Source organism: Solea senegalensis, unplaced genomic scaffold (assembly GCF_019176455.1).
Source record: "Solea senegalensis isolate Sse05_10M unplaced genomic scaffold, IFAPA_SoseM_1 scf7180000014317, whole genome shotgun sequence".
Taxonomy (NCBI): Eukaryota; Metazoa; Chordata; class Actinopteri; order Pleuronectiformes; family Soleidae; genus Solea; species Solea senegalensis.
The window spans coordinates 73070-89184 of record NW_025321019.1 but is presented as its reverse complement, the minus strand read 5'-3'; the positions used below and the strand labels follow the sequence as shown (position 1 = coordinate 89184).

At 42.0% G+C, this 16115-nt stretch overlaps 2 protein-coding genes across 11 annotated transcripts in view; one reads left to right on the top strand and one right to left on the bottom strand.

Annotated features, from left to right (window-relative positions):
* The first annotated feature begins 1083 nt into the window (after positions 1-1083).
* On the top strand, positions 1084-9723 carry nsun6 (NOP2/Sun RNA methyltransferase 6). 5 transcript variants are annotated; one of them, XM_044016287.1, is made up of 12 exons: positions 1084-1116; positions 1817-1920; positions 2481-2636; positions 2741-2835; positions 3911-4017; positions 4099-4252; positions 4448-4529; positions 4805-4924; positions 5064-5208; positions 5287-5432; positions 6360-6485; positions 6610-9723. In XM_044016287.1, the coding sequence occupies exons 2-12, from the start codon at positions 1846-1848 to the stop codon at positions 6787-6789; spliced, it is 1386 nt and encodes a 461-aa protein (XP_043872222.1). In that variant the 5' UTR covers positions 1084-1116; positions 1817-1845; the 3' UTR covers positions 6790-9723. The 5 variants fall into 5 exon arrangements, with proteins under 5 accessions (XP_043872222.1, XP_043872221.1, XP_043872220.1 ...); XM_044016286.1 differs by having other exon boundaries at positions 2738-2835; XM_044016285.1 differs by having other exon boundaries at positions 2744-2835; positions 3911-4252.
* The window catches only part of cacnb2a (calcium channel, voltage-dependent, beta 2a), a 59966-nt gene continuing 51801 nt past the window's right edge, over positions 7951-16115 (bottom strand). For all 6 annotated transcript variants that reach the window (XM_044016277.1, XM_044016279.1, XM_044016280.1 and 3 more), the window contains 3 exons: positions 15726-15821; positions 14367-14549; positions 7951-11715 (listed from right to left, as the gene is read on the bottom strand). In XM_044016277.1, coding sequence (XP_043872212.1) covers positions 10933-11715; positions 14367-14549; positions 15726-15821 — 1062 coding nt within the window. In that variant the 3' untranslated portion in view covers positions 7951-10932. The remainder of the gene's footprint in view (positions 11716-14366; positions 14550-15725; positions 15822-16115) is intronic.

The window sequence follows — 16115 nt, the reverse complement described above, 5'->3', positions numbered from 1 at the left end:
GACTGACACGCACACACACACACTGCTGCTTTCAGCTGTGTTTTCACTCCAAATAAAGTCTCAAATTAAATTCTCTGAGTTTCGCTGCTTTTTTCCCCTCAAGGACACTGATAGGTGTCATCACTCACACGCAAAAAAAATAAAAAATAATAATAATGATTAATTAATTAATTGCTCTTGGGGCCCCCTGGTGGTCACGGGACCCTAATCAGCCGCTTAGTTCGCTTATGCCTTGGGCCGGCTCTGGCCTCATCTCTTGTCATATTTGTTTGTGATCAATTTTTTTGTATTCCTCACAGCTCTCCATTAAAACAACCTGCTCCTCTTGGCTGAAATAAGCAGCTCGCAATCGCAGCTCAGGTATACTCTTCATGTAATAACTGCGCCACCCTGTGGCTGAACATCATAACTTCACAAGTTCTCATTTTCAATGATTGTTTTTTTTTTTTTTACTTTATTATGCATGCTAATAAGTTAGCACGCTACTTGAAAAGGGGGCGATGTTTCCGAATTTTCGTATTTTGGTTTTGACAGAAATACGGATTATACTTTATGTACTGTATACTGTATGTATGTGTGTATATACTGTGTATATATATATATATATATATATATATATATATATATATATATATATATATATATATATATAGTATATATATATATACATAGTTTATTCTTATATATATGTATGTATAGGTATATATGTATATGTATATATACATATATATACATATATATGTATGTATAGGTATATATATGTATAGGTATATATACATATATATACCTATACATATATATGTATATATGACTCAGCGCTGTGTGTGGACGAGGGAACCTCCCAAAGGGATTTATAAAGTCGTCTGTCTGTAAGTTATTGTTGCCTATTTGTTCATTACACACTGTTTTGTTCATAATTTTTTGTCAATCTTTAATAATAAAAATGTGTATGTTTAATTGAGTTTAATGGATTATTTTCTCCATTAAACTTAAAATTGTATCTTAAAAATAAAAACGATTGGCATTAAAAAAAGTAAACCATAAGTGTCACGTGGCCTCGCTGTGATGACGTATGCGGAAGTAGTACTGTAGTTGCAGCACCGGCCATGAGCGAACGTGAGTATTTACAGATTTAACACTGACATTAAACTCAGACTGAAACTGTTTGTTTATCGAATTTCACTTTAAGACAAAGAGGCGTTGATGTGACAACGGCGTGAGCGAACCGCGAAGACGTTAAATAGAACATAACGATATGTTGTTTTTGAATTTGCACTCATTCATTTTGAATTATGTGTACTGTATTGTACTATTATTAATGTATTTTTGTATTTAGGTAAGTAAACAAAGCACGGGCTAGCCACCTACTACTACTCACTCTAATATATCGCATCGTAGATCGCAGGTTTTATTAAGAGAAAGGAAAACATACAGACAGTGATAGAAAACACAATGACTGCTCAAATTAATGGATGAATGACTCCACTAAATAGCAGGAAATCGAGGAGTTAAATGGCTTACCTTTCTAATGAGTGAAAGAGAAAGTGTAGAGACAGGAAACAAACATATGTTGAAGACTATACTGTGACAAAAACATCACTGTAGATTTGTAGCTCTGCTTATATGAAAATAATTATACAAATAATAAATAGGTAGACTTTGAGCTGCATATTCAACTATATATCTGCAGGAAAAAATGAAATAACTGTCAATGGACAATCGTTAATACAATAAAATTGCACAAAATGATCCAGCACAACACATTTTACAGATGGTTTATGACTAATATTTTGACCAACATTTTTTTCTTTTACAGGCTGAAAAGTTTTGCCGGGAGCAGACAAAATGTCTGTTTTTCCAGGAATCTCCCTGAAACCTGAAGTGGCCGAGTATCTGAAGAGTGTCTTCATAAACAAAGAGGTGAGAATTAGTATGAATTAATTTGAATACTAACATCCTTCAAATTCGTTTATTTGTAGTGACGCAACACAACAGTATAAATCCAATTTTAAGGCAGCTATATGTAAGCGTCTTCTATCCATCCATCTTCTACTGTGTTATCCTTCATGTGAGGGCCGCTGGTGCCAATCTCAGCTGACATAGAGTGATAGGCAGTGTTCACCCTGGACAGATCACTAGTCCATCACAGGGACACAGAGACAAACAACCATTCACTCTCACTCACACACCTACGGTGTTTGGACTGTGTGAAGAAACTGGAGAACCCGGAGAAAAGCCACACTCACACGGGGAGTTTTGTCTCTGAAAAACAGAATAACTTTTTTTGTATGAAGAAAATTCCTCAGCAGGCAGTTTAGACACTAAAAAAGTTTGAGGGAGAAAAACCATAATCATTCTCTGGTAACACTCAAATATAGTTAGAACGTTGAAAACCTTAAATATAGAGATCAACTACTGTATGCAACTGTAAGCTCTTGTCAGCTTTTGGCTCATGTGTTTGTTTTGAATGTGATTTTCAGGTTTTAGCTGCAGTCAGTCTTCAGGAGGCGGAGATTCGTTTTCACAGGCTGCTCACATGTCTGTCACACCCGCCTTCACACACGTGTGTCCGGGTCAGCACTCATCTGGCCTCGCTGGACGAGATCAGACTCAAGTTAGCAGAAGCGCTGCAAAAGGTGAAAGGAGTACACTAAAAAGTTTAGATGTGATGTTTTCCGTGTGATCATAATCATTTTAACCAATCACCTCTGTGCTGCTGCTGCTGCTGTTGCTGAAGCAGCAGATGTTTGGCTCGTCAGCAGAGGACGTCTCCCTTCAGATTGTTCCTCACCCGAGAATTCCAGATGTGCTGCTGCTTCCTGTCGATGGCCCGAGGTATGTAAGGAAAGCTGGAACAAAGTCACACTGTTCTCCTCTTTGGAGTAAACACAAAGTGTCTGTCCAACAACAGAGCTGATGTTCCCTCAGGCCAAAAACCACATGGAATTTCCTGGACTGACTACAAAATAAAAAAAAATATGATGACACCTTCAAAGTGTGGGAGTGAATTTGAACAAATTCAGTTTATCATAACCAATAAAACAGTTGAAATTGTATTTTAAACTACTATTAATAATAGATCAGTCAGTCAGTCATCATCTAACCGCTGGAAGCCGGAGTACCCGGAGAGAACCCACGCACACACGGGGAGAACATGCAAACTCCATGCAGAAAGGCCCTTGTTCCAACCGGGGCTCGAACCCGGGTCTTCTCGCTGCAAAGCGAAAGTGCTAACCACTACACTGCCGTGTGGCCCACTATTAATAATAGATATTTTACACAATTTATATATTGAGCTGTTTTCAAAATCCAGATACAGTGTTTCATATGCAGCAACTGAACCACAGCATTATCATATTTAAGAGAAAAGCTGTTGGAATAATACAAAACATGTGACATTTCTGTATTTCAAGATCTGAAAATGAAGAGACTAAAGTTTTATATTTTGACGATTTGACTTCTTACGTCAGCGAAAACGTTTCCAACTCTTTAAATCCACACAAATCAGTTTTTATGACTCATCATCATCCATTTTACTCAGGGGTGAAGAGGGAAATATTCAGTTCTCCAAGTTGTCCAGTCTGTTTGTTTTTTTATTGTGTGTATTAGTCACTGACGGACATCAGCTACTCAAAAAACAGCACTTCCCTTGATTCCTCGCTGCTTCCCTACATCAACAAACTAGGTCTTATGATATTGTTTTGATTGAGAGACACCACTAGCAGCAGAAATTACACACTGTGTGATTAAATGAAACCAACAACATCAAAATCAGGAGAACGACATCTTTGATGAATATTTTAAATCAGCAATGTTTGTGATTGTTACTGATGGGTCTGTGAGGGATAAGGTCATCCCACCTATAGTCTGTGTTGACGTGTATGACTTCTCTTTTCTCTCGTGTTGTCAGAGCTGTGAAGCAGCTCAGCTCTGAGGTCGTGGTCGGCGCTCAGTGTGGCAGCGCCGTGCTAAGAGGCGCTCACGTCTTCACACCGGGAATCATTGCCAGCCCGAAGTGTAAGAGTCCAGTGGTCCAGTCTATGTTGTTATATAACACGAGATCTGCCTGTGATGTTTTTTTGTTTTTTTTACGTGCAGACATGAAAACAGGAGACGTGGTATCTGTTTTCTCCGACCTGGAGGGAAAGTGCACGCGTGGAGCCACGAGTTTCCAGGGGAAGACAGCGTTTGTGGGAAATGGAGTCTCTGAAGTGGAGCGCTCCAGCATCTTCTGCTCAGATAAACCTGCCAAGTAAGTCGATTCTCTACACTTCTGCAGACTGTAAACTGTGCGTGAACCATGTTCTGTCCTGCTTGCCACACTCAGGTGTCACTCAGTCATGATTTTAGTAAAATATGACTCAAAACCAAACTCTGCTTTGATGACTCGATCAGACATCTTTAGAAAAGAAAATAATATTTTACTCACTGTTTTCTCATATTTTAGAGGTGTCGGCATCCGGATGGTTGAGCCTCTTTACTGGAGTCCTTCCTTTGATGGAGTTCTTCCCAACCTGGCTTTCCTGCAGGTGAAATCAATGTCAGAGCAGTGAAATGCATGCTTGTACCTATTCATGTCACAAGCTGAATAGTCCATCTATAAATGCAAATGTTTTTTTTATAGTATTAGTCCTACAGTTCATGTAAAATGTAGCATGTTTCATTGTTTCTGGAGGCAAATTGCCCCCAACAACATAACTCCTAGGATCATTAGGGCCCTCACACTCCTCCACCACAATGAGGTAGTTCAAGAAGTAGCTTGGCATTTGTCAATCCCCAAAATAACCGGAGTTCCTGTCTGTAGAACCTGCCCTCTGTGGTTGTGGGACACGTCCTCGGGCCTCGCCCTGGCGAACGTATCCTGGATATGTGTGCTGCACCTGGAGGGAAGACCTGCCATATCGCCGCAATCATGGGGGATCAGGTCAGTGTTAAAATTCAGGTTCAGTTTGAATTCAAAATCCTACATTTATTTTCACCATGAAGAGAAAACGCCAGCTTTTAACGGGGGAAAAACAATCACGTAACCGCAGTGAATGTAACCGAGTTTCTGTCTCGCGCAGGGCGAGGTCGTGGCCTTGGACAGGATCCGAAATAAGATCGACCGAATCCGTCAAAATGCACAAATGCTGCATTTACGAAGCGTGAAGGTTTATTGCTTCAACAGCACTCAGGCTGTAAGCAGTGACCCCGCGCTTCAAACTGAAGGTAGAAAGTCACTTTTGAATATTTATCTGTGATTATTTCTTGAATAAACATGACCACATGTTTATGTTTATATCCCAGGACCTCCTTTTCCTCCTGAGAGTTTCGACCGGGTTTTGCTGGACGCTCCCTGCAGTGGCCTGGGACAGAGACCCAACATGGCATGCACCTGGAGTCTCAAGGAGATCTGTTCCTACCAACCTTTGCAGCGCAACTTATTTCATGCTGTAGGTTTTTAAAACACTCAACACATACGGCACTTCTGACACGTTAAATCACTTTCCTGCAACCACTGTGCTGTTGCATTACATTTGTAATGGCTCACTTTGGTCAGTAGGTGGCAGCATTTCATAGTATTTACAGGTAGGTCACATTTTTTTCAAAAGGGAAATCCACGTGGAAGTGCAGTGGTTTCCTGGGGAAAGCTGTGACTACACAGTACACACAAATTAATGTTGTACCATCTCTATAAATCACTCCTCAGCAATAGCAGCTCTCATATCATTGATTTCTGATGAGAATTTACTGCAGACAAGCTCTATCACTGACTTGGAATTAAACCGGCAATAACTGTTTTTCACCACTTGAGGGCAGCACAGACACGTACTAAACCTAACATTTACATTGTCATCTCAATTCTTGCAGTTATGTGCTTGTTTCTTGTTTACATGTCCAGCTGAAGAGCAACCATTAGTTTTTAACCTCCAACTAATACAACTGCAGTGGGCTCACTACTGCCCCTTGAGGCTGGAGGTGGAGAACTTGGCTAAAAGACCGTTGTTTTGTTTGTTCATTTAAAAAAAAGAAATTTGAAAATGAAAAATAATGGATGGTTTTGGTACATGCACATTATGGGAAACCACAGTTTTTGTAGTTTTTAGAATGAGCTTTTTGTATATGTACATTGGACAAGGGTCTTGTTTTAAGGAGGTCGCCAGAGTTTACATACCAAAAATATCATTTTGGTATGTAAAGGCCACTGTAGTTTGTGCTTGGGAGAGGGAGGGGTAAGCAAAGGAGTGCTCAAGTCTCACCAGCAGGTGTCACTAACAATACAATCTGGACCTATTAAAGAAGCCGTTTATTCTTTCAAGCTGCATTTCTTATCTTTTATGTCGTGGACTTAACACAAAAACCATGACTTTTTGTTGCAGGCGGTGCGGCTGTTGAAGAAAGGTGGGGTTCTGGTGTACAGCACCTGCACGGTGACTCTAGCAGAGAATGAGGAGCAGGTAGCCTGGGCCCTCAAGACCTTTCCCTGCCTCACACTTCAGCCACAGGTAAAACCAAAAAAAAAAAAAAACAGAAAACTTTTCTAGTCATGTGTTGTGCATGGAGTCACAAATTTACCCAGACATGTACAGAGCCTCCGCCAATGCTCGCTCTTGTCATCGTCCCTCTCAGGAGCCTCACATCGGTGGAGAAGGAATGCCAGGAGCCGGCCTCGCACCTGAGCAGCTGCGCCTCCTCCAGAGGTTCAGTCCTGAGCTGACGTGGGACCAGACACAAACGACAGCGCCGCTCCACTGCAGAGCCGACAAGGACACTATCGGCTTCTTTATTGCCAAGTTCCTGAAAAACTGACCAGAGGGCACGTTTGTCTGTCACAGCCGGGAATAACAGTGTTTATAATACGACACACTGCCTCTGTGTGTGTGTGTGTGCTTTAACAGGCCAGTGTTGACAAAGACGCTGTTTACAGCATCAGCCTCCCAACAGCTGCTCTCTCAAAGTGTGGGCCATATAGGGATAAGCTTTCTAAATACGGAGAGGGAGGGAGGGGGGGAGGCATGCACGTGGGGATGGAGACTGAATGAGTGCTGGCAAATGCAGCAGTACTGTCGTCGTTATGACAACCGTGACGACACAGCTGCCATGGTGACGGTGGATTCACAGGATCCAAGAGGGTGGATCAGGAAGTAGCAGAAATGGGCCATGAGAGGTAGTAACAATTAGCGCGTGGGACCTTTTCATTAACGCGTTCCGATGCTTTGACGAAAGAAATGATTTCGACGACGACTCCGGTCTGAAAAAGTGCACTCGCCGCAGCGAACATTATCTCATTCAACTGATGAAATGTTGGTCAAAAACTTGAAAAACTAATTTGGTAACGAGTCATATATTTTTTTTAGCATTTACAAGCAACTTTAATTCAAGTACAAAAAAATAGGCATTTAAATTGTACGTACAGAAGAGTTTACGGTTTGTTTTTCTACGACATGTCTTTCCTATCGGGCCATATTTAATATTATTAAAACAGAATTTTACAATATAATCTCATGCAATCCGAGTTGGTGACAAATGTGTCGCACAGTTATTTCCAAATGTTAGAAATCCTTTTATTTACACGTCAGTGTCCTGCTTATGAATTTTTAAAAAAGTGCAACTTTATGAAGTGAAATGTGTGTCCACATAATGTGAACCCACTTCTTTGTAATACACTTAAGAAGTAGTAGAAGATGATGCGCTCTTCACTGCAGCACGGAAAAGTTCCCTGTTTACAAACAAGAAATCATCTGCATCCCTGGCAGCGGTTGTTTATCTATTTTTGGAGCAGCAGCAGCAGCAGCTTCCGATTTTAGACGCATCCCCTCGGTATTTCAGTATTGTCATTCATGTCGACGTTGTCATGACGACAGGAGGCAGGGCGGAGAGTCTACCTCAGTCTTTCAGTCAAGTTCCAAAAGGACTATTAATAGTCGCCCTCTGTCTGGATCCTCTGACAAAGCACACAGCAACGTCCTCTCCCCCCTCAGCAGGCCTTTGTTGCCAACTTTATTCTTTTTTCTTTTTTTTTACATTTATGCATTATGTACATACACATGTACATGGTTTAAAAATCCTGTCGTGCTACCAACGTAGCATAGAAATGGGAGTGTTTAGAATTACAACTGTCAGGCAAAATCAAAGAGAGGGAGCAGGTGGCGTCCGAGGGTTTGAAGTTAGTTTTAAAAAATGTTTTACTATCAAGAAATTAAAGGTCCAGTGTGTAACATGTAGAGGGTTTTATTGGCAGGAGTGTGTGATCACTTTAGAATCAGCCTCTTCTATGTACTTTAGGGAAGGGCCTCGCTTCACGGAGGAAGCCATTTTGTGCCGCCACTTTGCTACAGCGGCCAAAACAGGAGTGTCGTCGTCATCCTCTTCTGTTCATCTAGGTCCGGGAGACATGGCTCTCTACAGCCACGTCCGCCAGCCCTTCAGGGGAGGATCCAAAGGCGGTCTGAGGCCAGCCGAGAGATATAATCCCTCCAACGTGTCCTGGGTCAGCCCTGAGGTCTCCTCCCGAAAGGACGTGCCCAAAAACAGACTACAAACTCCTCTCGACACTGAAGGAGTAGCGGTCCTGGATGTCCGAGCTCTTCACCTTATCTCTAAGGCTGAGCCTGGCCGCCGTGCAGAGGAAAACTAATTTCAGCCTCCTTTGTATTTTGCGATCTCGTTCTTTCGGTCATTTCTGATTTTAAATTGGAAGCCTACTCCACAAACCAAGTAGAATGACATTGTAGTTCAGTGACGCCCTTGGGAGAGGAGGTTCGAGCTGAGGAGTCCTCTGCTCATTACAACCTACAGTCTCACCAAGAGAGGTCACCAAAAACCACGTCTCCACCGAGTGGAACGGTTTGGTACGTACAAATTCTTTGGGGTTTTCATTAGGAATAATCCCAACCGTCCCTCACCATTCCATGTTCCGGCCATCAGGCACAACGTACGCCCCGCCTACCTACGTAAACTATAGTTCTCAGTCAAAACGCAAATCTGACCCGGGGATTTACCGTTCCGAACCGTGCCACACCGTACATTGATGGAAACACGGCACAATACTTACACACTGGACCTTTAGCACATGAGTTGTTACATGATTAAAATGTCAAACTTTACATTACTTTTCGTTTTAGTCAGGGGAGTAACAACATGGCAGAAATACTTAAATAATCTCCTAGTTGACGTTTGCAGTCTCATTTTAATCTTTTTAAAAATCTGAAGGTAAATCCTAATTTGTGAATTATCATGTTGGAAATAAAGTCGCACAACATTCATTTAAAAAAACAAAAACGGGCCAGACCAGAACAGGAGATACCCTCCATGCAGTTTTGTCACGGTTAGTTGCGATTTTATATCAAATTGCTAAACTGTATTAAACCAAAGTTAATCCGTAAAAGTGCAGAATAAAGGGTGTATCAATGTTATCAAAAATGTTTGTGGACCCATACAAAGAGAGAGAGAACAGTACTGCATGTAAGGAAGTTGCTGAAGTTATGAGGAAGTTATTGTTGAACTCATTTGTCTCATAAGGCATGACTAAGGTGCACCTCCAACGAGGCATAAATAGGGAATGAAGGATTCAAAAAAAGGGGAACAAAGCAAATAAAAATAATATAAACTTATACAGAGTAGTATGACACTTTGGGAAATACTTTTACAAGCTTTGTTGCTGGTGATGAAAACAGCTCTGTGGTCTGTCTGTTAAATATGAAGCGACACGTGGTATAGCCGTTAATAAAAGTGAAACAAACACAGACACTGTGTGTGTGTTTGTGTCCGTTAGCTTTCAGATGAAGCTCTGTGAAACTCAAAATGTGCCAGTTTATTAGGTACACCCAGCTAAAATGAATGCAGCGTCACGCGAGGCAAACACGTGACACAGTGTCATACGATTGAGAGAGATTCTGCTGCATACACAGAGACACGTTTCAGTTATTTAGCCTGTGACGTGGACAAAATCATTTAAACTAGGGATGCGCGATATTACCGGCTCGGTATCGGCAGATATTTGCTTTAAAATGTATATAGTCGGATATCGTAAACACAACAAGATCTGCCGATATGACCAATGACGACAACATAGCCCTCTACCTCCTTGACTTCCATGCTGGCGCCCTCTATAGCTATTGTTTTTTCTACATTCATTTACTTTTGCTCAATGAAATAAACTTACATCGACATCTGCTGCGACACGAGAGAAAATATCAAAGCACTCCCCATAAATCCAATCCCAAAAGTCCAGTATCGTGCATCCCTAAATTAAACACACGTCAACGTGAAACAATAAACCAACGGCAGCCTCCCAGTATTTCAAACCTCTGGCGCACAGGTTAAGCTAATAACTGAAAGGTAGAGCTGTTAAGACTGCATTCATTTTTGATGTATTTATTATTTTTGGTGTATTTCCCAAATTGCCATTCTTTTAAAAAGAAAAAGACCTCTGCAAATACAGCATCGGACTAACTTGGTTAGTCAACTTAAACTCTTGCAGTCAACCCTAGCAGTAGTCGTCTGAAGGAACATATTCAAGTGGTGGCAAAGCAAAAAAAAAATAGAATAAAATAATTATAATTATAATAATAACAATAATATTAATTAAAAAAAAACTATCAAAATGAAAAAAGAAAATGCTAATCACAGAAAGCACAGCTCAGCACAGAAAACCAATTCTGCTCTTTGTGTCATGCTTTATCCAACACAGGTTTAAAATATGCATATTTAAGAAGATTCATGCATATCCACACATAAACCACGTCTATGCATAGATACACATATATACATATATTTATATTCGTATCTATGTAATCAAAAAATCCTGCCGTTGAGAAAAGATTGAACAGCATTTACAAAGGAAGTGTACATAAATAGGATGCTGTGGTTTCAGGGTATAGCAGCACGATGGGAGAACAGGACGGTCTTTCAAAAAAACCAAAATGGAACTTCAGGGAGGGATTTGGTCTGTCACTGGTGGATATAAGAGTCTCTCACCCACTCCCCTGCATCACCCCTCTTTTTGGGAGCCACCTCCCCCTCTCTGTCCCTGTCCCGGTCATAGCAGTGATGGTGGTGGTCACGAGCCGGCCGGTGGTGGTGGTGTGAGCGCTGCTTGTTGCGCTCGTTATGGTCCTGTTCGCGCTCTTTGGAGCGGTGGTGTCCTGTGCCGTGGCCGGCCTCGTCAGCGCCGCCGCGGTGGTGATGGTGGTGGTGGTGATGGTGGTTGTGGTCTCGGTGGGGCAGGGGCTCAAATCGCTGCTGCTGCTGTTGCTGCTGCTGCTGGGGGTGCTCCTCATCCTCGTCCTCATCGTCTTCCTCCTCCTCCTCCTCTTCCTCCTCCTCCTCTTCTTGATGGAGGCGCTGAGTGCGTGGCTCAATATAAGCCGAGTCCTTGCTCTCCCGGCTCTCCCGGCTCTCGGGGGTCTCAGAGTCCAGAGTTTCCTGTCGCGAGAGACCCCGTGCTCGACTGCTGTGGTGGTGGTGGTGGTGATGGTGGTTGTGGTGCTCAGTCCTGGCAGAGGATGTACGGTGGTGAATGTGCTGGGCTCTCCTGGTTGACTCTGTCCTCAGGGGCCTCTCCTCCTCCTCCTCATCGCCCTCCCCCTCAGCCTCAGCATCGGCATCAGCATCGGCCTGGTCCTGGCTCTGGTGGTGATGGTGGTGGTGATGGTGATGATGGTGCTGGTGGTCTTCTCTTGAACTTTTCCTCTCCGCCGACGCTTTATCCCCCCTCTGCTCGGCGCTGCTTCCCTGAGATGAGTGGAAATTCACGGGGTCAGTAAAGTGAAACCAAACCAAGGAAACACCGCAAACACAAAACTCAAAACTCATGCAGACTAAGGCTACATCCACACTTCTGGATCAGTGGGTCATCTTCCAACTGGAAGGTCTGGGTTTGATCCCCAGCACTGATGTGTCAAATTGCTCTTAGTGGCTGTAAACGGGTGTGATAGAAAAACACTTGTGAATCCAAACTTGATAAATACAGAGTGTCTACACTACCCCACTTTTTTGTGTGTGGAAATGCTGCAGGCTCTGCTCTGTGTGTGAAAACTAGTCTGGACAGGCAGAAACGGTGACACAATGACACAGTTACCTGCAGGTGAATGAAAATGTGTTTTTCAACACTTACTATCGGCTTAAAAAATGAAAACCTGCTTTGTTTTACCCGTTATTTAGTGTTAGTAATGTTTTCTGTACGGACACACAAGAACGTTTTCGTACGTTTTCGTATCGTATCCACAGAGAGCCGTTTATCCACAGAGAAAGCACTAAAACGCTGTTTTTGAAAAACCTCTCCAAATGCCACACTTGCATTTTCGTGTGTACAACTAAAGGATGATGTCTCTGCCTATTCTCTATGTTTGGTGTATTTCTATGGCAGCGTCACAGCAACACAGGTCATCTATAACAGTAAGGCCCGAGCAAACAAATGCATGATATGCGACTTCAGGTACTCTGTATGGATGCAGCTTACCTGTGACGCTGAAATGAGACGCAGATTGTTTTCAAGTGACAACATCGTTACACAGAAACATAGCAGTATGGTGTGGATGTAGCCTGATACACAGTGCACGTCACCCTTGCTGATTCTTGAGTGCATTTTCATATCAAGTGCATGTGGAATATATGCACTTTTAAAGCATGAAATGCCAAAAAACAACAGCACACACAAACACACTTGCTTGTCAACCAGCCACTGAAGGTTGGCCGCGGTCCTGGGGGAGACAAACTTCAAAATTAAACATCTCACCACCCTTGCAAACACACGTGCAAGTTCACTCGGTCTCCTCATCTACATCACTGTTCCCTTCTTTGTCAGTCTTACATGTCCCATTTGTGATGGCAGTGGACAAAGAGAGAGTAAGAGGGGAGAGATTATAACATACTGTATGTGACGGCAACTGGAAACAGCTGGGGTTATTTGTGGTCAGGTGGAGGTGACACGAAAAACATCACATCCAAATTCTAATTTGGTCATGAAAGTGTGTCATTGTCAAAATTCATGTTAAACGTCAAGAAATAAGTTACCTTCCTACAATTGAAATCATGTCGTATCTTTTCCCTACAATAAACCAGTGTGGGCAATCTATTTAAGTACTGTTAACTGACAATATTTGACTGTAAATTGTGCTCAAATGTTCTCAGATAAAAGTACAAATGAGATATAATCATCGCATATGATAAAACCATCGATTTCAAGCACATCTTTGAAAGGTCCAGTACGTCAAATATATTAAAACAGCCAGGTCTCCGTGTTTTGACAACAGCTCACAATGGACAAACTTTCTTTTGATGCTAACTGAAGGCTACACAGGTTTTTCAACACAGTTGAAATATGGGGGGATTTTCAGCTGCAACATGCAACCTACCCACTGGATGCTAAATTTTACACACTGTACATTTAAATGAACTGAAAATAAAACCCTAAAATCATCCATAATTCAGTATTTAAGTGCCTGAGAACTACAAAGAAAGCTCCACTCTGTGAACACAAGTGATAATTAATAATTGATTATAAACACACAGACACCTCAGCAGGCATTTATGGATTTTATGCTGAAATACTAAATATGAAGAAGCCTGACGACGACGACAGAAAGGTAGAGATGTACTATGTAAACAACAAAGTGGCTGCAGGCGACGAGTAGGGCTGACACAATTACTCAATTATTGAGCAATTACCAAATTAGTTGTCAACTATTTTGATAACTGATAAATCAGTGTTTTCTGATTTTTACGCTTCTTAAATGTGAATATTTTCTGGTTCCTTTGCTTCATATAACAGAGAAATCATTAAAAGTGAATAATCATTTTGGTTTGTGGACAACAAACATCATCATTTCCAGGTTTGGGAAGTAATGATCAACATTTTTCAACACTTTCTAATGGACCAAAATAATTTTTTTTAATCAATTATGAAAATAATCGTCAGTTGCAGTCCTAGTGTTACTAACCTGTGACGTAATGACAGACAAAAACAGCATAAATGTGGTTCTCAAGTATTTTTAGCATGTAGCATTTAGCCAGAAACCATAAGCACCTGTTGTTCAGGTCACATGCGACTGACACTGAGTGGAGAATGAAATCAGCTGCTTCTCTCCTGATGCTGCCACTACAGATTTACTACAATAACAACTGTTAATCATGTGAATTTAACTTCATTATAGTATTGAACCATTATTTTTATTTTGGTTTGTGCCTTGACCCTAGTAATTGTTTATTATGTGGAAATTCAAAGAGACCAACAACGCTGGAGTGAGTCACATTTTGACACAAACCACAGGATTTGGGACAGACCCCCCAAAATCTAAAATCTGTCCATCTGCACTACACCAGGTATTCCCCCCCCCACACTCTGTGGCCTTCACTAGCACAGAGTGTGCGCTCAGCTCCTGTACCTGCACACCGGGGACCAGGGCCGCGCTGGTGGGCAGGGCGGCAGTGGGCAGCTTTGTCAGCAGTGTGTTGGGCGGGTTGCAGCTGCTGGGGTGAGTGCTTTTCCAGTAGGCCTCCAGGTAATCAGCCATGTGCTCGCACGCGTCCTCCAGCTGGTTCTCATCAAGAATGATGTCAAACATCTCCTGTGTAAAGAGAGGGTGCCGTCAGACCTGATGATGAGGTCAACAGAAATGATAAATAAAAACACTACGACAGGCTACGTTTCGGTCTACAGCACATAGCACAATTGGATTAGTGTGGGTCTAAATCCAATTTTGCTTGTTTTATAGTTGACAAAAGTGAACTGCATCAGGTGCAAGGATGAAAAGGAGTGAATTTACTCACATTGGCAGCATCTTACGGTCATTGTGCTTACCGTGGTTTAACTTGTTTAACTCGAAGTCGGTAAGCAACTAGATTATTATTACTTCCCTGCTCCAATAAAAAGGATAAACAGGACTTTATTCCACCAAGAGTGTTGCTGTGTAAGAGCGTATGAGACGCAGGTTCCTGGGCGAGCAGAGGACCAACATTCATTCATCAACTACCACTCTATCCTCCACATGAAGGTCACGGGGAGCTGGAGCCAATCCCAGCAGCACCCTGGACAGGTCGCCCGTCCATCAAGCACCATTCACTCTTATTTTCACACTTGCTTGACACTTGACATGTTTTTGGACTGTGGAAGGAAACCAGAGAACCTTGAGAACAGGCAAACTCCACACAGAAAGGTCATGTGGTCATGAACCCCGACCTTCTTGAGACAACAGTGCTAGCCACTACACTGCTGCGTGGCCCCGAGGACCAACACTGTCACCCTTTTGTTTGTCCATTAAAACTATCAATTTAAATGCTCAAAAAGCTATTAAGTTACAGAAATATATACTGAAATTGGAGGAAAAACTGTAATTTTTTTTCACCGCAGTTGAATTTTAATAATGTTAACATTGAATTAATGTAATCAGAACATACATCGGTCGCAGGATTCTTCACTTCACAACAGTGAAGACGTCGGACAGAAAGAGACAAAGCCTCTGATGTGTTCATGAGCACGGGTAACTACGTTAAAATAGCACCAAACACAAAACTGCAACAACATTACTAAGACCGAAATAACAAGTAAGCAGATTATAGAGGGACATAACAGGAAAAAGGCTGGAATTACAAAGCTTTCCAAAAAAAAAAAAACTAATCAGACTTCAGATATGCAACACAACTAAAATCCAGAGCCAGAACAATCTGTAGAGGACAAAACTCCGGGACATTTTCTAAAGCTGGGATGAAATCAGTGATTATGTGGGTTTCCTGTGGAGACTTACAGGAGGGCACTGAGCCAGTTTGTCAGCTGCCACCATCTGGACATTGAGGTGTTTGGCCTGAGACTTGCCTCTGGACTTGATGAGACGCTGCAGCACCTGAAGGCAAACGAGGACAGAGTGCAAAGAGGTCACAGATGTTTTTAGGACCAAACTAAATACAGCTTTTGCGTGGGCAGGAATCCAAAATGCTGTGGAAGTCGGTTTAATACTGTGCCAGAAATAAAATTTGTGAAAATCAAGTACATTTACAACAGAAGGAGACTTGGAGTCGAATCATTTGTTTGTCCTAAATGTACTCCACTTTCTGTCGTGTTCAATTTTCATTTCTGTTTTATCTTTACCAATATGTTGAGAACGACAACAGATGGAAACGTTGTTTTTCTTCACGAC